This window comes from Porcisia hertigi, chromosome 36 (genome assembly GCF_017918235.1).
Source record: "Porcisia hertigi strain C119 chromosome 36, whole genome shotgun sequence".
Classification (NCBI taxonomy): Eukaryota; Euglenozoa; class Kinetoplastea; order Trypanosomatida; family Trypanosomatidae; genus Porcisia; species Porcisia hertigi.
In genome coordinates this window covers 3,817,638-3,837,830 of record NC_090595.1, presented here as the reverse complement: position 1 = coordinate 3,837,830, position 20,193 = coordinate 3,817,638, and the positions used below count along the sequence as shown (strand labels likewise).

The following is a 20,193-nucleotide window of genomic DNA, read 5'->3' as shown; positions in this document are numbered from 1 at the left end:
GGTATTTTCGCAGTTTTTCCAGCACGCGGGTCGCCTCGCCGTCCTCACCGCAGAGCTGCTGCTCCAGGTCCTCGGTCCAACGTTGTCGATACGTCCACATTTCCGTGGCGCCGGCCTCGCGCAGGTGAAGGACCGCACCCCAGCCTTCCAGCGACGCGTCGGTGAAACACACCGCGTCGTAGGCCGCCTCGTCATAGGACGGGTGACGCTCATTCGATATTTTCCACCACTGGTTGTGCACAAGTGCTCCGCCAATCTCCTGGAGTGTGCGCGAAACCGCCGAGTCAATGTATGGCACTGGGTCGTCCCAGTCGAAGCCCCGGAACGTCAGACGGAATATGCCGCGGTAGGTTCTCAACAGCTTGAAGGCGCGAGCCGGGTTCACCTGGGTGGTGTGGAGTGCGAAAAATATCAGCGAGATCAGTGACGCCAAACTGCGAATCGTGTGGGAAGTTTTCCGCAGCGCAATCTGCATCTTCGCCACCGTCTTGACCGAGTTCCGAATCAGACGCTCATGTCCGTTCCACATGTATTCCTCACCGAGAAACACCGTATTGGCACCTGCCATCTGCAAGATCGCCTCGTCGGACATCACCTCCAACTCGTCACGGTTTGGTGATGTCATGAGGTTTGCCGCCTTGATGCGCGCCACGACCGCGCGCACCGCCATCAGGAACTCACGTTCCTGACCCTCCTTCGCTGCGATCAGAATGTTGTCGATGAGGGTGGTGATGGTGACTGGCGTGTCGATGTCGACGATCGTCCAGGTCACGGCCTGACCCACTGCAACGCTCCACCGCGCACCGGTCGGAAGCGTCCGCAGACGGTAGTATCGCCCGTCATGTCGTGCTCGAAAAACGAACTTGTTGCGGAGTGTCGCCGCGATCGGGATAGCGTCGTAATAAGCTTCGAAATCGATCTGCAGCATGTAGCGGGCGTATCGCAACCGCTGCCGCCTTCCGAGGCGGGTGTCGTAGTGGACGCGTGGCACGTGATGTGTCGGGATCACCCGATTCAGCAGCGGCTCCGTGATGAGGCGCCGTCTGCCCTTCAACTCGGGCACCGTGAACACGTTCACGCCATGCACTCCCTCAGGCAGTTGCGCCTGGGTACCCAATTCGTTGGCAGGACACGGCTCGAATTTTCCCATGTCGACTGCCTGGCGGATCTCGTCCGCTGTCAGGGCGCATTTTTTGATGGTCCGCGAGGTCCGCAATCCGTCATAGAAGCAGGGATCCAGGAAGCACTGGATCCGGCGAAGAAAACGCTTTGTGGAGGCGCGTTTTGTCGGCATCGTCAGCACCGCCTCCATGTCCAGCGGCGTGTTTTGTTTCAAGTGCAGCGGCCAGTGCTTTACCAGCGCCGGCCTTTCCGCCATCACTCGGACGAACCCGGACATGCGATCCACCATGTCCGACACCTCTTGCGGTGCAATCGCGAGGTTCGCACATGACGATTCCTGGGAGCGGAAACGAAACACCGAAGTCGCCGCTTCTAGCGGGTCTGGAATAACGCTCTTCCTGCGTTTTCCCTTGCGGTCTCGGCCTCCACCGTAGGCTGCTGGCCATACCCAAGGTAGCGCAGCAGCGTGGCTTGTTTGGCGTGGCCTGATATCGTCATCAAGTCCTTCAGCGGGACACCCGCTTCCGCCATGCAGCGGAGTGCGCCTTTTCGAATCGAGGGCAGCTGTGCGCCTCGCATCTCTGTCCGCACCTCGTGTGCGATCCGCGACCTCAGCTCCTCCGAGTGAGGCGCGAACAACTCCTCTGATGGTTTCCGTTTTGCCATCATCTCTTGCAGCGTGGCTGCAAGGTCTCTGGTCAGCATCGACGGCACAGGGTATGGGCCCCTCGTCTTGGCACCTTTTCCTTTGCGTATCGTCAGGGTGATTCGCACGCACGGCTCCTCCTCTGCGATGGTGGTCGCTCTTCTCCTGCTGTGGTGGTCCGGCTCCGCCGCGGGTGTCGGAAACACCGTCACGTCCTTCACACGCAGCGTGGATATGTCGCACGCTCGCGCCGCGAATCCCCACATCATCGCCAAGAAAAGTGCAGCCCGAGGATGGCCTAGGCGAAGTCGGTCGAGGATTTTCTCGACCTGCATACGCGATACGAAAGGAGGCGCGTCTGGCACCGACTCCTTCATGAAGCGCTGCGCCGTGCCAAAAGCGCTTCGCCATTCCGGGTCGTCCTGGAGGCGAATGCCTCGCGATTGGGTGGAATAGAGCGGCAGGTCGCGCAGCGCACCCGCTACTCCCGCAAACGCCTTCGCTGTCGTTGCCCACTTCCATTTGCGTGCCCGAGCGGTCGACAGGATCAGGTCGATGCACGCCGACGGAAGACGCATGAGCATCTGCTCTGAATTCATGCATTTTATGCGCGTCAGCCATCGTAGATGGTGTGCGCGCGTGTCCGGCCTCACAAGACTCCATGCCAGCTGTGAGACGTGTGGCGGTTTCGCGCTGAAGAGGAACCAGTTCTCGGGCAGGCCTCTGCTTCCTCTGCTTGCGAAAGAGGCCTGCCCTGCATGTTTAAAGGGTTTGAACGGATATCCTCGAGTGCTCGTTTCGCCTCCTCCGATATGTTCGCGTCGACATCGGCGTATCCATCACCTTTCCTGTTGCCAGGAATCCTGGATGTCTCGCCTTCATCGCCTTCATCGTTGATGTCCGGATCGACGTTCACTCCATCACCTGGCCATCTTTTCCGTCTGGTCAGGCGTGGCGCTGGATCATCCGAGCGACCTTGATGTGTCTCCGGCGTCGCACCTCTTGGACGAGGCACGTATCGGGACGCGTGGCGTGACGCACGCTGTGGCTTTGAGGTCGGGTAATGCGTCATCCCGGCGGGAATGTACACACCCACCGTCGCTTCCGACGCCACTTTTGTGAGGACGTAATAGCTCGGGTATCGCACCCCGTTCATGTCTTCCGGTGCCTCACGGAGTCTCGCTCCGAGGAGAAACTTATAGTTTCTAAACTGGTCAGATAACGCCGACATCGAGGGCCCTCGAACGAGATACAATTCGTCGATCGGAGGGTCCATCGACACCTCATCGGCTCCGTTCTCCTCACGGAAAATCACCTCATTCGGATCGGTCGGTGATGGATCCACGATGTGGATCTTCTTGTGGAGAAGTTTCAGCATCTCTTGAACACTATAGGGTTGCAGCGGTGTCAGTTTGTGTCGCACACGCTGCTGTCCAACGGCTGTGTCGCTCATACCGCGCGCGACACCATCGCCGGCTCTCGCCAGAGCCGTCGCAGCCCATAGGTGATCCAAAACAAATTCGTATACCCTCCTGGCGTGTTTGTTTGCCTCTGCGAATGTTTCTTCTATCCACTCGGAGATGCATTTCCCTTGTGGAGGTGGTGGTGATGGATTCGCCGGCACGTTTTCAGCTACACTCACGGTCGCGTTCGCTGGCATACTCCCTGGGATGTTCTCTGGGACAATCCTCTGCTCATTTTCTGATGCTTTTTCGGGAGTTTTCGCCGATGCGCTCTCAGGCTCGTGAGTCACGACTCGTGCTGATGCGCCATCAGGCTCGTGAGCCACGTCTCGTGCTGATGCGCTGGTTGTTTCATTGACGGGCACGTTGTCCCGTAGTGCTGCAGCGCGTGCGTCGGCACGCGCGATCGCATCAATCAGCAGCATGTCCTCATCATCGGATGAGGGGTCGCTTACCAGTGGGGAATGTGATGTGTTTTCTGTCACCTGAACTGGATCCACGGACATTTGTCTACCACGTTTCTTTGCAGCCTTACGCCTTGGAAGCGGAGCATCCATCGAGGACCTGTCCGGACGTTTTCGGGACGACGCCTGCGATGTCGATTTTCTCTCCTGTGGTGTGCGCCTCGTTCGCGCAGCTCGGTCCACGTTCCTCTGCATCCTGGTTTCCCTTTTCTTCTGTCTCGAAGATGGTTTTGGAATGCTCTGGACCGCTCGTGTGGTGCGTGTCGTTGGTCGTTTCCGATTCGGCGGAGACTTTTTCGACTGCTTTACACCACCACCTCCGTGGAGAGCGTCGCGTGATCCGGATGATTGGACTGCGTCATCCATTTTTGCACGCTTCCATGGCATCTTCGCGATTTCATCGTAAAAGAAATCTTTCCTAGACACCGGGTGGTTCGTGAGCACCTTTCTCATTTTCGTGAGGAAATAATCACGAGGCGGGTGATACTGCGACGCCGCATAAAATAGTCGTCGCAAACACCGTGGCAAATCACGACGGTGATCAACCATTAATTGTAAATAATGACTGAAAAATGCCGCGGACATGAACAACCCACAATCATTGCTATAGCGTTCCTGACGTGGCGAAAATTGTTTCACCAAACGCAAAGCTGGCCAAACCTTTTGAGGTTCTCATTGAGTTGTTGCTCCAAAATTGGGGATGGTGCGGAATCATAAAGGGATAACTGAATGCCTGTTGCATCCTCGTCGTCTTGCTCCAAAATGCCCGCTATCCAATGCTTCATAATAAAGATTGGAAAATAAACAAAGCCGTGCTCGCGCACCATCTTCGTAAGTTGTTGGGTTTTATCGCGGTCCAAGTACACCATTGTATCCGACGGAACGATGCGTTTTGGTGGGAGGTACTGCTCGTAAATGGCGTCGAGTTCTATGTTTGATGTTTTGCCTTCGAGCATGTCGCCGCCCCACACTTCCTTGCCGAATTCGCGGGCAATATTCGACATATTTTTGGTGTGTGTGTGGATTCCTCCTTCAAAACGACGGCTGCCGTTCCGTCGCGCATCAGTTTTTTGGATTTTCCTGCGGTTCGCCTCCGCGGTATGTGTGGCCTCTGCCTCCTGCGTTTCCGTTGCCGTAGCCGCCTCGCCTGCTACCATTTGAATAATTTCGTCCTTGGTAACTCTTGTAATTTGCGGGGGCGTCCGAGCGGTATTGAGTGCTTTGGCGCGTTTGCGCGCGCATGCGTTCTTTCATCATCCGAGAAACAAGCTCACGATCATTGGCATTGAGGGTGTCCAACTTTGCGTAAAGAGTGGTGGCGAATTCATCCCAGCTGCTCAAGTCCAACGCTCCAATTGGTGACCCGTCCGTGCCCACAATTTGCGCATACGCAGCTCCACCTTCAAGCGGGTCACATTTATCGTCCTTTGAGTTCCGGAACGTGCTTTTGGGTTTTTTGGTGTAACCAGCGCCGCCTTCAAATTCCGCCTTTTTAGTCATTACTGCAGCCTGCGCTGTTTCCATAATGTCTCGCGTGAATCTCGCCAGGCGTGGCGTTTGTGGAAGCAATGGCTCGCTGACTTCTTGGATAATTTGTCGCCATGTACGCATCTGGGCTCCCATCGCCCTTGCAACATGCACGTTGTACCGGAAAAGGCGCGTCGGCTTGGGTTCTTCGAGAAACATATCGAGCCATAACGCGATCCGCTCCCTATCGCTCAATTCTTTCAGCTCCGGCCCGGATAGGCCGAGCAGGATTACCGCCGACGCCGCCACGACTGGTGTCACCTGTGATGCTTCGATTGCCGTTTCCAGTTTTTCCAGGGCCCCTTCTAACGGGTCTCCCGTTGTTTGGCGTAGGCTCCGGAGCGCCTCGATAGCCTGTTTGTCTGCATTTTCCGTGTTCATGCATTCGCGGAGCCGTGTGTCCGCGTAGATGGTTTGCGCTTCCATCATGTTGTGTTGAATCCTCGCGTCACCGTCCAACGGCACCGTTCGGTCCCTTTCCTTGTCCTTTTCAAGACCCTCAGCCAGGCGCACAAGCTCTTCGTGATACTTCTCCGCTGAAATGATCCCTTGTTTGCGGAGACCTCTCCACGTCTTCGCTCTAGTCGACGTGCTTGGGTTGTTCAAAAAGAAACTGATGTCCACATCGCCCTCCTCGGTGGAAAGCGAAGCGATATCCGTCTTGTTGCTCATTGTTAAGCGCGAATGTTGTGAAGTACAATCGTCTTTTGTGACGTGGCGGAACTTCTTGAACGGCTAGATGACGAGAAGCTGCGGATCTGCCTGGGCGCGTGCGTACGGTATTTTTTGTGCAAAATGTGTTTTTGTTTTCGTTTTTGCGTCAGAGACCGCATTAAACCCACTTAGATTACTTACTGGATTTGTATCCAATTCCATAAGAGACAGAAGTAGAAGGAGAGAGAACGAATAATCATTCGGTAAAGAGATAACAAACACACACGCATGTGACATCACATTTGTAGAAAACCACTTCAAGAGCATATCGGCACACAAGGTGCACTGGACCAAACCGTCCCGGGTACACCCGGGTCCGGGGTACCAAAATACATTCGGACCAGACATCTCGGACGAAACCCGGACATGCATTCGTCAGAAATCCCCCGCACCACACACCGCATAGCAGTGAATGTGTGCCACTCACTCGGGACGCCGGCCGACCACATGGTACCCGACCCCCTCGCTCGGACCCCCCTCCCGTGCTAGAACTTTTCAGCCATCCAGAAAACCATGTACCATTCGATTGCCTCCGTCGAAAGACTTCGCCAATGAAACCTTAACCTGACCTCAACCCTAATTTTAATTTTAATCTAATCTACCTAACTCTAACTTTTGACTTAATCTAATCTACCTGAATCTTAACCTAACCTACAAGCACTGACCTGTGAGATGTGTCGCGAAGACAGAGGCCGAGGGGAAGTGAGGGAGGCGTGGCCTGAGGCGGGGCAAGTCATGGCATGATTCTTCGCGACCCCGATGGGAAGCGGCAAGGCAGGCACGCGACTACAGCCGCGTGGCCGCGTAACTGGGGTTCCGTTCGTCCACCCTTCGCGTCCAGTCGCGTGTGGGACACGTCACGTCGTCTACATCTCTGTTGTGTGTTTTTTCTTGTGGCTTGGCACCGGTACCGTGGAAGCCCCCAGCACCGAGTGCCCCTTCATTTGTGCCAAAGGTGTGCATGCCAAACGGACATGCAAGAACAACGGATCACGAAAGAAAATCTGAAAAGATATGAAACTACAAAGGCAAATCAGCTCCGACTGAACAAACGGCGGTGCCCGAAGGAAAAAAGGAAGAAGCCGAGGCGAAACGAGCACTCGTGTAGTCAGTGGGCAAAAAGATGAAGACAAGAGAAGCTACTAAACTAGAGAAATCGAACAAATCAAAGAGTGACAGAAAACAAAGAAAAGGTACTGGGTGGATGACAAACGCCCCGCCGGCGTTCGTCAGAGGGTTATGGCGAACACAGCGGGAACCCATGTTGTGTTAAGAGAAAACTGAAAAGAAGAGAATCTTGAGATCAATCAATCATAAACGTTAGATATAGTTTTTCCCTTTTTCAGGTCATCCTGGCTACCATTTCTTCACCCAGCGATGCCCAGCCATCAACTATTGAAGGTAAGATGGTGCTTGGAAAACTAAAGAACTTTTAAAGAAGAATGACCTTAATGGGCTCAACGGTTCCCCTTGTTAAAACCCACGGGGTGGTGAAAACGCCATCGGCATATGAGGGTGGATAGCTTTCCGCCACGATCCTACCATCTCGGAAGCGCACCCTTTCAACTCAGACCCTCGCTCTCTTTCTTGGAAAGACCCGGGCGCGAGGGAAAAGGAGAGCTGGTCGAAACCCCCCTCGGGCACATGTAAAAATACTGAGTAAAACCACACTCGCGTGGCATTCTTGACCACCTTGAAAACAACTGGTTTGCTGATCTGCCACCGTGTGGCCTGGAACAGCTTAAACTGAATCAACATTTCTTTAAGAAAAAACCACTTCACCGTGGACCAGACACCGTCAGGAGTTCTAGTTCTCAGGGTTGGGTGGGTGGGCGTTTTTGCGTCAGAGACCGCATTAAACCCACTAAGATTACTTACTGGATTTGTATCCAATTCCATAAGAGACAGAAGTAGAAGGAGAGAGAACGAATAATCATTCGATAAAGAGATAACAAACATACACAAATGTGACATCACATTTGTAGAAAACCACTTCAGGAGCATATCGGCACACAAGGTGCACTGGACCAAACCGTTCCGGGTACACCCGGGTCCGGGGTACCAAAATACATTCGGACCAGACATCTCGGACGAAACCCGGACATGCATTCATCAGAAATCCCCCGCACCACACACTGCATAGCAGTGAATGTGCGTCACTCACTCGGGACGCCGGCCGACCACATGGTACCCGACCCCCTCGCTCGGACCCCCCCTCCCGTGAAGAACCTTCAACCCGCCTAGATAACCAAGCACCATTCGATCACCCCACCCATCGATTTTGCCAATATAACCCTAACCCCGTGACCGCAACAACCTCATTACATTGGGTGTTTTCAGCGAGCAAATCCCCAACATGCAGAAGCTTATAATTGATCTTTACCGGATCCAAGGCCGAATACAGCGGTGAAAATCAAAACCCGGGTTATTAGATCTCAGTGGGGGGGGGGGGAGCGCGAGCACCGGAGAAACAAACCGCTTGTATTCAGCGATGCGGTAAAGTCGCAAAAAAAATAGTTTCTCAGAAGTATGCCACCCATGGAGGTTTGTAATGGCCCACCTCTGCGAAATCGAGGCGGCCAACACAACGCCATAACCCGCCACCTCGCCGAAGAAACCGCGCTTCGGCGCACCGGGCGCGCACAGGGAAGGAAATTGAATTTGCGCATAAGGGTTCAGACCGATCCGGGATCCAATTCAGGACGGATTTTTCAAAAAAAACGCCATGCCACCAGAGACTTTTTAAAAAGTATGAGCTGCAGAAATACACAAATATTCAATTAGAACCCTCATGGCGCCATGGCCGGGGACCATGCGTAAAAAGAGGATATCCGACGATAGCCGCAACACATTCAACATTTGCATCGCGCACAAAGATGGATACGGATGTTTTCAGGGGTGCATCGGGTTAGGTGCCCTATACTTTTGGCTTTCTCCGGCCAAATGCAACACAGGGAAGGCGGAGGGCAGGACCCCCGGGAGCACACAGGGGAATTTTTTGGCGAGGCTTTGGGGACACCCTCGCCCATTTTGGCGTAAGGAAAAAGAGGGCTGCCAGGCGAGAACCCACACGCGTACTACGAAACCGGCCCAACACTGCGAAGCCAGCGAACCCATCTCCCCGCACCAGGGGGCAGCAACCACGCATCTGCAGTAGAAAGGCGGAGGGCCCCCGCCCAACACCACCAGCCACAACGAAAGCCCCACCCCCGACAGCCGGGCCCCCGCGCAAAAGAGACCCCCCTACAAAAACGCGGGGGGGGGGTTCTGAAAGCATACCCTGCACGGAAGTCGGCTTGGCAACCGCCAGTCGACCCTCGCTATATCCCTGCTGTTCTTCTAAAAGGGAATTCGAGTCGGCTCGGTTAAAATGGGCATGGGTTTCTCATGAGAACACGTGTTTCTTTACGGGTTCACCACCGTATCTGATATTCATGACCCCCCACCCTGCAAGCAAAGCTTGCACCACCCCAGCGTGGACGAGCAGGACTTGATTCCCATACGATATCCACTGCTTCGTGGAAACGTCGGATAAAAACGGTGCTACGGGTAGATTTCACTCAGAACCATTTCACAAACATGCGAAGGTGACTCAAGGGGGTTCGTAAATGTCTCACGACGGCGCACACCTGGACATGGTCCACCAACCTTATCAAGAGATGCGTTTTCAACTGGAAGGGCGTATCTTTTTGCACCGAAAGCTTTACACAGTGAGATGGTGTAGTCGAGAGGGATATTGGTGTTTCTGATATCATTGGCACGTGGATCCATTAAACCTTCTGCTGCCCTTGAGAGGACCTCCCAGGGTTCTGGGCTCTGGTATCATGGAAAGCATCTGTGCTCTGCTTTGTTGTATGCTAAAGGAAACGCAACCAGTGGATACAAAACATGTATGAATTTTGTGGAGGATTTTATGCTAACTGTATTCGTATCTTTTTCCTTTGCGCTTTTATTAATCGACTTCTATGGTTTACTCTTTGAGGACCTTGGCTCGTATTGGTTCTTGGCGGCTCGTTATTCAAACCAAACCCAAGAAAATGCTAAACTGACGACACGAAAAAGCGCAGACTTTTCGCAAAGAGAGGAAACCAGCCTATGTTTCTCTCGGGTGTGCAAACAGGACATGTACAGCGACTTTCCCTGATGCCGTTTAACTCCGCTTCTCCTACTTTCATTTCTCATTCATGGCTTTCATCTTTCTGACCCTCACAGTGTATAAGTACAAGGTGGAAGAGCGGACAGTTTTCTTCCTAGCACTGAATGTTCTAAACCCTTTCCGCGCTGAAAATCACTGTACCATTCTAGATCTGGGCTGTACCTACTCTATTGTGGGTTTCTTGTTGATCTAGTTTATTTTTACATAGATACATACACTCTTTCTTTTTTTTCCATCCGCACTTCATATACATTTCACAAAGATGCTTGCAACCCTTACGGATATCACGAACGTGCAGGTGCCCCTTCTGCAGACACAAAAGACAAAAAATGTTCAAGTGAACGTAGCTCCTCTACCGCCAACAGTGGAGCCGCACCACTTTTCTCAGCATAACCCATACAAGTGGAAATGTCTGCCCTCTGGCACTCATTCTTCTGCTGACTTTATGGCTGATGATGAGCCAGCCCACACGTTGCCGGTCCAGGATTTTGTCCGAGAAAAAGAAGACCGTGCCCTACCAGCGCCCAGAGAGCCATCCATATGCAATGTTCTTGTTCAGTTCAAGTGTCATCAAGGCGAATTCATGTCGTCCAGGAAGGTGGAGAAAGGTCAGTACGTTGTTGTTCAGGGTGATCGTGGTATTGACGTCGGGGTTGTTATCCGCATAAACACTGGCAAACAAAAAACCTACGTGGAGCGAACTGGTCCAATCGGCAACGTTTTGCGTTACGCCACCCAACACGAAGTGGACTACTGGGCAACAGACCTGAAAGAAGCCGAGGCGACGGCTGCTGCCTTTTGTCAAACAAAGGCGCACTCCCATGGCTTACCGATGGAAATTGTGTACGCGGAATATCAGTTCGACAAAAAGAAGCTAACCTTCTATTACGAATCAGGGACACGTATCGACTTTGTACAGCTTCTCAAGGAACTTTACCGCGAGTACGGCTGTCGCATTTGGATGGAAAAGCTCCGGGCTCATGACTGAGGAGCTTTGCTCCTCGGCCCAGCTCAGCTCCAAAAGCGGTACCCTTTCCTTAGCTTTTCACCGGTACCGCTACTTAACGCTTTTTCTTTGGTCATTTTGCTTATCTGTTAGCATGGAGGACACGCGTTACAGTCGATCGTTTCACGTATACAAGCTTTCTTTTTCTCCGAAAGCATTCCCAGGGATGTGAAGCGTTGCAGAATCCAAGGATTTGTCGTGACACTCCTTCGCCTCGCGGGTTGGTGTGTGCTCATATTTGATGTGGGGCACGCTCATTTCAGTGCCCGTGCGTCCCTTTCAAAGATCCACCCTCTGCGGTCGTAACACAAAAATGATTTACGTCGCGGTGTCTCTCTCAATTTCGCTGCTTCCAGAAAAGATACAAAGAGAGTCACTTCGGGGCCCCGTGATAACATTGAAGTAAAAGGTGATTTCAATTCCGATGTGTCTCTAGCAAGTCGCTCTGAAGACTTGTTCTTCAAGAAATTTTATGCTCTTCAGGGATGCTGTATCTGTCGTTTTGTGTCTAGTTTGCTTTTTGTTGAAAGCTCTCCTTTGTGTTTCTTTTCTCCCAAATTCCTTGTTGCCGTTAGTTCCATCTTTTTTTTTTTACCTATCACCCACCTCTGCACATTTGAAGATTCGGAAGCGCAATCTACACTATAGATTATGGGTTGCACATCGGGGCATTCCAGAAAGTGAAGTGAATGGTTCTTTTTTCTTTTTCGGATAGACTTTTCCCGCAAGGGTTAGATTTGTGCTTCGCCCCCCCTCTTTTCTCCCTGTTTCAGGTCAGCTGAGAAAAAAGACATATATACAAAAAAAAATCAAAACATTTGTCGATATAGGAGGAAAAAAAAGCAGGGTTGTGGCCTGGGATTATGGACGCGCCTGAAGATTGCGAAAGAGCAATGTGAAATGAGGTTCCACTACATCCAAAAAGAGTTTACTCATTGGTGTGTTTTGCGCCTCTTTTCTTTGTTGCCGTTGCTAAAATTCCTGGGCTTGATTTACCTTGCTGCTCATACTGCCGTATTCCGGATGCAAGCATCCACCCTTGTGTACCAGTCTCCTCTGCTTTCATCTCACTCTTTTTTTTTTTTCAGGGATTCCCACTCACCACTCATACCGTTTTTGTTCTCTTGAAACCTCCGGTAAGTAGATACATTCGACTTCGTCCTTTTACTCTCTCTCTCCTAAGAATGTTCCGCCCGGCGCTCTCCGCTAGCAAGCGGACTTACATGCTTGCGTTCAATAGCAAAGCGAAGGCACGCCCAAATTTCGGTTTGCGCGGCGTGGGCTACTGGTCTAGTGAAGTGTACCATAAGCCTGGCCAAAACTATTGGATGATCCTGTGCTGCACCGGGCCGTTCCTCGTTGTTGGGGCGATTATGATGGATGGATTCTGGTCGAAGCTGGATGACATCGCTGGTGGCGGTCCGAGCGCCTTGGATTACGGGTGGCGCTCCCAGGATCGGAAGCCCTGGGACTTTTCCTTCGATATTGGTGAGGGTTACGCTGCTGGCCCAGCCACCCTGCGCCCGGCCTCTGGGGCGGTGGACCTCAGCCACCATTAGAACTCTGAGGTTATAGTTCTAGGAGTGCGACAAAGAAAAAAAAAGTAGTGTCTTATAGGTTTTTTTTTTTTTAGGGGCGCCCCTTTACTGGGTATCTGGAAGCGCTTTAATCCTGTAAGGACTCAGATACCTCCCGTTTTTCATGTTGTTGTTGTACCTTGGAGTTCTCAGAAGAGAACGGACAGAAAATGTTGTTATGGTAGTCATGGCTGCATTTTTGTGGCTCACGCCGAAGTCGTGTTGCGTTTCGAGGAAACGGATCAGAATTGATTACTGTGACTACACAGCCACTTCTAGCTAGGGTGTGCAATGAGGGGTTTTGTCTTTGTGCTCTTCTGCTTCTGCAGGGACAACTCTTGCGGGCGGTGCAAAGAAAGGGATGTTTTTGTGACCTCTTCTTCAATTGTCTTGCTTCTCCGCATTTCCACCCTCTCCTTTTTTTGATGGTCTGATGTGTCGAGGTTAGAAGCATGGAAACGACACATTCGAGACCGGCTTGCTGGAAGGTATGGACAGCCTTTTGGTCCGAGTGGTAACACCACGCCATACGTTTTTTGGGTCTGCTGAGCGCACGCTAGCCTCATTTTTCAACGAGGAGGACACTGTGTACCTCTGCGACTCATGCTTGCGCACGTTCACAGAGAAGAATAATTTGCAGCAGCACTTGCTTCGGTGTGGTAACGCCTTCTGGATCCCAGGCGATGAGGTTTACAGAGAGAAGGAGCGTAGTTTTTGTGTGTTCGCAATCGATGGAAGAAAGTCGCAATGTTCCGCTCTAGCACGGCGACTATGTTTGCTATCCAAGCTTTTTCTTGTAGATAAAGTGACGCTGGATGACGTTCATTTCTTCTCATTTAATGCACTGTTCGAGGTGGACGACGAGGGATTCCACTTCGTAGGTTACTTCAGCAAAGAGTGGACCAGCAGCTCGAGCTGCATTAACACTCTTTCCTGCGTGATGGTATTGCCGCCTTTCCGATCAAAGGGCTATGGTGGCTTTCTAGTTCGGCTGTCATACGAAATAGCGCGAATGGAGGGTCGGGTCGGTACCCCGGAGCGGCCGCTTAGCAAAAGTGGCAATGCACTTTTCCGCAAAATATGGCGTGAAGAGATCCTATTCGCTGTATTCACCTTGGAGGAACGAGGTATTCCGGTGACGGTGAATGAGTTGAGCAAGGTTTCAAGCCTTATTATCGAGGATGTATTGGTGGCACTGCACGACTTGGACGTTTTGTTCAGTGTCGGGAGGCAAGGGCCGCTGCTCGTGGTGAACGTCTCGGAAAAGGCGAGGCTCCCACAGCGGCGTCTGGCTGCTGAGAGGCTGCTGTGGGCGAACACGCCATCATAAGGGGTTGGTTTCGCATTCCTACAAAAAAAAAGACGCCCGGTCTGCGATAACGAAACAGAATAATAAGCCTGCGGTAAGTGCTGAACTAGAGGGCGCTGTCCTTCCAAGAGGTCCTTTTTGTTCGTGAGTGCACAGCTTGATGAGTGAGGATACACCACCAGGTGCTGTTTTTCATGCTCGAAACTTTGCTCTGCTGCCCAGTGTTTTCTTTCCATACCAGCTTCTTCTCCTGACATTATATATTCTTCTGCCCCCCCGTTATTCAGTGTTGTGGTTCGAGAAGGGAACGAGACTTTACAGCACTTCTTTTGTTGGTGTTTTTCGCTTGTCGGCTGCGGGGCTCACAGAGGTCTTGTAGGCATCCCACCTTTCTTCCTATTAAGAGCAGAATTTCAGCAGCAAATCGAGAGGCAAAGTTGCAAATAACATGGAGTTCATTGAGGTGACAAATGTCACCTTTCCTGTAGGGCCCGAACACACTCGGCGTACGCTACTGAGGGTATTTGAAATGGTGCAATCTGTGGAGGACATTGTGGTGGACGTGCGACAGGGTCGGGCGATGATCTCCTTCACAGAATCATCGGCAGCACAGGAGGTGCTGATATCGCTCGATGGCTTCCCGTTTTTCGGACGTGCTCTATGCTTGCGTGTCTCCCCTCCTCCCGTTTCTCCGATTCAGGGGTACATTGTGGCGACAAAGCCTTCGAGGTACCTACTCGTGCGCAACACGCCGTATTTGGCCGTTGTAGTGAAACTGAAACATATCGCCGGTGTTGTGACGGTCACATCAGCTGGCGTGAACAGCTGCTTTGTTGTCGCAGAATCTGTGGAGGATACGGTTCTTCTTAAGAATCTTCTGCGGTCTCACCCCAGCAGGTGGGGTACGGAGGTATTTGTCTCTTATTTGCGAAAGGTCGCGTGACGCGCCAATACTTGCTCTCTACTGCTTGGTTTTTTTTTCACTACGATGTAAGATCATATTGTAATTCCATTCCCTGGCAATCTTCGAGAACGTCAGCAAGCCAGCGAGAATATCTCACAGAAAGGCGAGCAGAGGATGGACACGACCACGCTCCTTCGGTGTATTAGGGATCTTGAGAAAGCGAATTCTCAATGTGTTGATGAGGGGGCCCGTGAGCTCAACGCGGCAGTGTTGTTGTTCAACAATCAAGTGCGTCTCTTGGGTGCCTCTCAGTCGTGGCTCATTCCTACAAAGATCGGTACTGGTGAGGGGCACGAGTCTCTCGACATTCTTGGGGAATCATTTTTGGCGATGTCAGAGGATGAGGTTGCGATGATGCATCCAGAGCAGGTGTTCAGGCACATACCACGTCTATCCGAATGCCTACGCACTGAGGAAGGCTTTGCAGCAGCTGAAATACTACACCACGTGGTGAAGTGGCACGGTGCTGAGCTTCTTGGCGTTCAAGAGCTGCGACTCGCTTGGCGCCGTATTAGCGCCTCGCTAGAGAACTTGATGGAGTGCGATGCTGGTGCTGAGCAACGCGACAGGGTGGGCCGCACTCTTCAAATGATCGGCACTCTGATGAGGTAGGTATTCCAGTCACTGAACGACAGAAAAGTCTGTTGTGTCGGTGCGTGTGCCCGATGTCTGCTACTGTTCTGCTGTTAAACAAATGTCACCTACCATATAATTGTTGGAAAGGAAAAAAAAGACAAACCATAGAGAGTACTTGCTTGCATTAGTTGGAAGCTGTCACCCTGCTGGGGTTTCGACTCAACAGTCTGGTTCTTTCGCCTCCTGCCCTGTCTTTGGGATGACTGAAGACAGGAGTGAATGTTGATGTGGATTCTCGAATGTCTACTTTTCAGGGCAACCGACCCCGCCTCTGTACACGCGCTCTATTAAATTCATTTTCTGTCCCCACCTTGCTACACGATAGAGAATACACAGATTGTGCTTTTTTCTTCTTTTGAAACGCGCATTACATATATATATATATTTTTTTTTACATACACCCCTCCCTTACCGTGAAAGATGAATTTCTTTTCCATCAGCTCGACCGACAGCGACAGCGAGTTGGAGAAAAGCTTTCTCCAAGAAGAGGTCCCGGAGGCGCAGATCAACCCACATTGGTTTGAGGTGACCGATGAGGAGGAGCTTGAGGAGCGCCATGCAGTGATCCCCAAGAGAGAGAAGGCGGAGAACAGTATTCAAGCGCTATGCGACACCTTTGACTACAATGTGGATAGCGAGTCGTGGCATGAGGCACTCAAGGCCTTCAAGCGGTTATCCGAGGAGGTGAAGGACTTCGAGCGCAAGTACAAGGAGACACCGGAAAGGATGCAGAAGTGCCTTCAGGACATGCCGAACTTGGCAGAAAAGGTGGAGGGAAAAGTAAGTAAAGACTTCGCCAATGGCTTCGAGTTCAGGAGCCTAAAGGAGCTCGTCGAGTTGGTCGGGGCGGCGGAGGAGCTTCAGAAGAAGCGGCTCGACCAGCCCTCAGGTGCCCAAGGGGACTTCGCTGACGAGGACGATGATGTCGCCAGGGAACTTACAGAGGAAGAGTACGCGCGGCTTCTCGAGGACATTTCGGGCTCTCGCGAGGTGAATTTGGTGGGGAAGGTTGAAAAGGTGATTCGTGAGTGTGGTCGGAAGGGGTACAGGAACTTGGAGATTTCTGCCATGGGTATCGCTGTCTCGGCTGTATTGCGCCGCGACAGCCGCAAACTGCTGGTGAGCTCCGACACGTGGGAACGCGCCTTCAAGTGGGGTGAGAAGTTCTTCAATCACATGATCGCCGCCACCGATGTGCGCTTCGTCGAGGACACGTCAGCGGTGACCGCGCGCAATATTGTGGTGCCTGGAGGCATCCACGGTTTCTTGACGTTCCTGCATACCGAGTTAGTGAACAAGTCCAAGTTTGAGGACGCGGCCCGCCAGGAGTACCTGAGGATCATCGCTTTCGAGAACCACCTCGCCGTTCTTACTGATCGCGCCCTCGGCTACTACCAGAACCGTAAGAGGATTGAGCCGTCAAAGGCGTGCATCTCCATCCTTTTGGACATCCTCGGCCAGCGGCGCCAGGAAGCCCACACGCTCTTCTACGACGCACTCGCTATGCCCGACAATCTGACTGTGATCTCGGACTCTGTATTCGATACTGTTCGCACCCTCCACAAGCTTAGCCTTCAACTGAAACCGAGTGTTGCTCTCTCAGCGTCCGGTGTTTGCCATGTCGCGTTCCAGCACGGCCTGTGTGGCCGGTACCGCGAAGGTCGCGACTACCTGCTTCGCACGGGTGTGGCGAACAGCATCACCCTCGCCGATGCCCGACTCGCGATTCTGCTCAATAGGGCCATTGCCCAGCTCGGGCTGGCTGCGTTCATTGCAGGCGACATCCCTACGGCACACCAGCTGCTGCGCACTATTTGGGGCCTGCGTTCAAATCAGGTTCTGATCGGTCAGTCGCCGCCGCCCAAGGCGGTGCTCGACGACGAGCACACGGAGATGGAGTACCGCAACTTGCTACTTCCTCCTCACCTTCACATCCCTGTGTCGCAGCTGGAGCTGGCGGCTGTTCTCTCCGGTCTCCTGATGGGGGTGAAACTGGAGGCGCAAAATCCCTACGAGCGCAACCACATGGAGCGCTACGTTTACAATACCGTCACACGTACCCCGGATCTCATGGGCAAACCATTTTCCTTCAAGGAGCAGGTGGCTGTTGCCTACGAGCACTTGAAGGCTGGTAACTACATTGCTGCCAAAGAGCTCGTGGAGGCGATGACGACGTTTGACAGCCTGCCGTCTGGCAAGGAGACGCGAGAATCGTACCTGCGCAGCCTGAGGGAGGTTGCGCTGCTCGTTTTTTGCTACACCAACCGCACAAACTTTTCCACCATGTCTGTTTCAAACTTGGCTATCAAATTCGACATGGAGGAAGGCGACGTGCGCCGGTCCGTCAACGAAATGTTGTCGGAGAACACGACACTCAGTGCGTACTGGGACCGCGATGACGCGTATCTGTACCTGGATCGCAATAACGCAACGCGCCTTCAGCATTTGGTGAAAGGAACGGCGGAGAGCATCTCAAATCTGGCGAAGCACTGTGAGAGCCGTCTCCGTGCGAACGGTGGTCGTGGTCGTGGTCGTGGTCGTGGTGGTGCTGGTGGGCGTGGCGCCGGCGGACGTGGGCGTGGCGGTCGCTAAGCCCATGAGGTAGGATGCTGCGCAAACGAGGAAAACATATTCGGTACTCTGCTGTCGCTCAGAGACCGTGTATCTGGCGGCGGAGCAGATTTGACTAAATTAACAAAAAAGAAAGGACTCTCAAAGTTTGTTGCCTCGTTTTTTTCTCTTTTTTGTGTCCTCTTTGTTGGTCTGACACGCGGTTGTTCTTGTGATTGTTTCCGGTCGGCTTTTTTGTTATTCCTAAAAGATTGTTGTTTTCTGTACAAGATTTTGAAGGACGATAAGGATATAAGATAACGATTTTCTAAAACTATATTCATGAAGGCCAAATGGCGCGGCGGGGCGTGTCTCGTGACGACACCGTCTCTTGGCGTGCCTGAAGGTTTATTTGACCGCTGTTTCCTTGCAGTGTCAGAGAGCTCCCGACATAGATCTCCACCACAGTCTCGCATAAAGCACACGTTTAGTGAGCATTGCGCTGTGTATATCCTTATGAGGAGTGCGGGACGTCTCCAGCTCGATGTGAGGGTCTTCTCGAATTGACGAATCACGTCATGAAGCCGCCTGCTCTTCTTTCTAGAGGGGTCTTTTTTTCTTTTCGGGCTCTCATCTCCACTTTTCTTTGGCGAGAGGGGGTTGTTGAGTACTATGGCCTGAGCCGCGTGCCGTTTGTCTCTGTTATGCATGCTACCCGTTTTTTCTCGCTCACACTTATCTCGCTCTCTTTCACTCTTTGCAGCAGGAACGGGCGTCTTGACAACTGCTTGACGTGGACAGCGACGAGTAGGCGATGTTTTATGCCACTAGTAGTGTGAGGCCGAGGCTGGAGCCGCCAGCTACCGGATCGCACCATCCTTCACAGGTCCCGAGGGAGAAGTACGACAAAATTGTCCAAGGCCGAAATCGCTTCTTTTTGACGACCATCGGCTGTGTCGCTCTCTTCTTGGGTTTCAGCTCCCTTCCTCAGTTCCTCATACATCGATGCGCACGCCGCGTGTACCGGGATTACTGTCGGGGAAAGGTGCTTGATCTCTCCCCGAAGTTGTATGATGAAAAGGATGTGTCTTTGTACGAAATGTCCAAGGCTATCCGTGTTGAGTTTCTAGTCGAGGAAAAGGTTGTTGACGACGGTCACTATCGCTCTGACGAGACACTATCGGAGGAGCAACAGGAGAAACGACGACGGGCCATGACGCTTGATTTTATGACTCGAAACGATCATAACTGGGTCGGCAGCACGGTGAATTTCGCCACCGTTCTGCGTGCAGACACGCAACTTCCGGACTTTCAAAAGTATGACTGTGTGCTCATTCGTGACGAGCTGCTCAACCACCACGAAAGCAAAGCACGCAGTCTCTTCGATTCGGCAGCGAAGCTCGTTAAAGAGGACGGCCTTTTTCTTGTTATGGATGTTGGAAAGCCGACATCCTCGCATCTCACCAGACTAGCTCGTTGGTTCAACAAAGCCACAACTAGCAGTATGTCTTTCACTCACGACTATCATAAGTGGATTCGTGAGGGCATGCTGTACGACCTCAAGGGGGAGCAGAGATGCCTTTTTGGTTTCTACTACGCCCTTGTTCTTCAGCCACGGAAAGCGAGAGCGGCAGTCCCGCAGGAAAGGGTAACACCTGTGGTAGGCACGGACAAGGTACAGTAACTGTCCCGTTTGAAGCCTTGCGTCCTAGTGCCAGAATCGTTAGTTGCTCACAAACATGACAGAAAAGTGTACATAATATATATTGCGCGGTCTCAAGAACTTCACACCGTAACACAACTCTTCAGAATGCATCCTTATCGCCCGTACGGCAGTAAGTATCCACGGGCAGGGGTATGGAATGCGAACCGTCGTCGTCATGTTATGCGCAGGTGATGAAACGTGGTTGCGCGCTGTGGTGTCAAAATGTTTTTCTCCTTACCCCTTTTACTTGGTACGCGCGCGCTTTCTTGGGCACCTACGGGCTTTGCACTGTTTTTTTCTCTCTACTGATTTTCTATGGCTGGTTCACCACACCCCATCTTCTTTAGATAACGT

At 52.2% G+C, this 20,193-nt stretch overlaps 7 protein-coding genes across 7 annotated transcripts; all 7 read left to right on the top strand.

Annotated features, from left to right (window-relative positions):
- Positions 1–10,354: 10,354 nt before the first annotated feature.
- On the top strand, positions 10,355–11,080 carry JKF63_01002 (uncharacterized protein; the record flags this gene model as incomplete). Its single annotated transcript, XM_067897051.1, has 1 exon — positions 10,355–11,080. The coding sequence occupies one exon, from the start codon at positions 10,355–10,357 to the stop codon at positions 11,078–11,080; it is 726 nt and encodes a 241-aa protein (XP_067753208.1).
- A 1,202-nt stretch (positions 11,081–12,282) lies between these two features.
- On the top strand, positions 12,283–12,657 carry JKF63_01001 (uncharacterized protein; the record flags this gene model as incomplete). The annotated part of the gene is made up of 1 exon (XM_067897050.1): positions 12,283–12,657. The coding sequence occupies one exon, from the start codon at positions 12,283–12,285 to the stop codon at positions 12,655–12,657; it is 375 nt and encodes a 124-aa protein (XP_067753207.1).
- Positions 12,658–13,165: 508 nt separating this feature from the next.
- Positions 13,166–14,005, top strand: JKF63_01000 (uncharacterized protein; the record flags this gene model as incomplete). Its single annotated transcript, XM_067897049.1, has 1 exon — positions 13,166–14,005. The coding sequence occupies one exon, from the start codon at positions 13,166–13,168 to the stop codon at positions 14,003–14,005; it is 840 nt and encodes a 279-aa protein (XP_067753206.1).
- A 427-nt stretch (positions 14,006–14,432) lies between these two features.
- JKF63_00999 (uncharacterized protein) lies at positions 14,433–14,927 on the top strand (the record flags this gene model as incomplete). Its single annotated transcript, XM_067897048.1, has 1 exon — positions 14,433–14,927. One exon carries the CDS (start codon positions 14,433–14,435, stop codon positions 14,925–14,927), a length of 495 nt encoding a protein of 164 aa, XP_067753205.1.
- A 135-nt stretch (positions 14,928–15,062) lies between these two features.
- JKF63_00998 (uncharacterized protein) lies at positions 15,063–15,560 on the top strand (the record flags this gene model as incomplete). Its single annotated transcript, XM_067897047.1, has 1 exon — positions 15,063–15,560. The coding sequence occupies one exon, from the start codon at positions 15,063–15,065 to the stop codon at positions 15,558–15,560; it is 498 nt and encodes a 165-aa protein (XP_067753204.1).
- Positions 15,561–16,004: 444 nt separating this feature from the next.
- JKF63_00997 (uncharacterized protein) lies at positions 16,005–18,176 on the top strand (the record flags this gene model as incomplete). Its single annotated transcript, XM_067897046.1, has 1 exon — positions 16,005–18,176. One exon carries the CDS (start codon positions 16,005–16,007, stop codon positions 18,174–18,176), a length of 2,172 nt encoding a protein of 723 aa, XP_067753203.1.
- A 772-nt stretch (positions 18,177–18,948) lies between these two features.
- JKF63_00996 (uncharacterized protein) lies at positions 18,949–19,818 on the top strand (the record flags this gene model as incomplete). The annotated part of the gene is made up of 1 exon (XM_067897045.1): positions 18,949–19,818. One exon carries the CDS (start codon positions 18,949–18,951, stop codon positions 19,816–19,818), a length of 870 nt encoding a protein of 289 aa, XP_067753202.1.
- Positions 19,819–20,193: the final 375 nt, after the last annotated feature.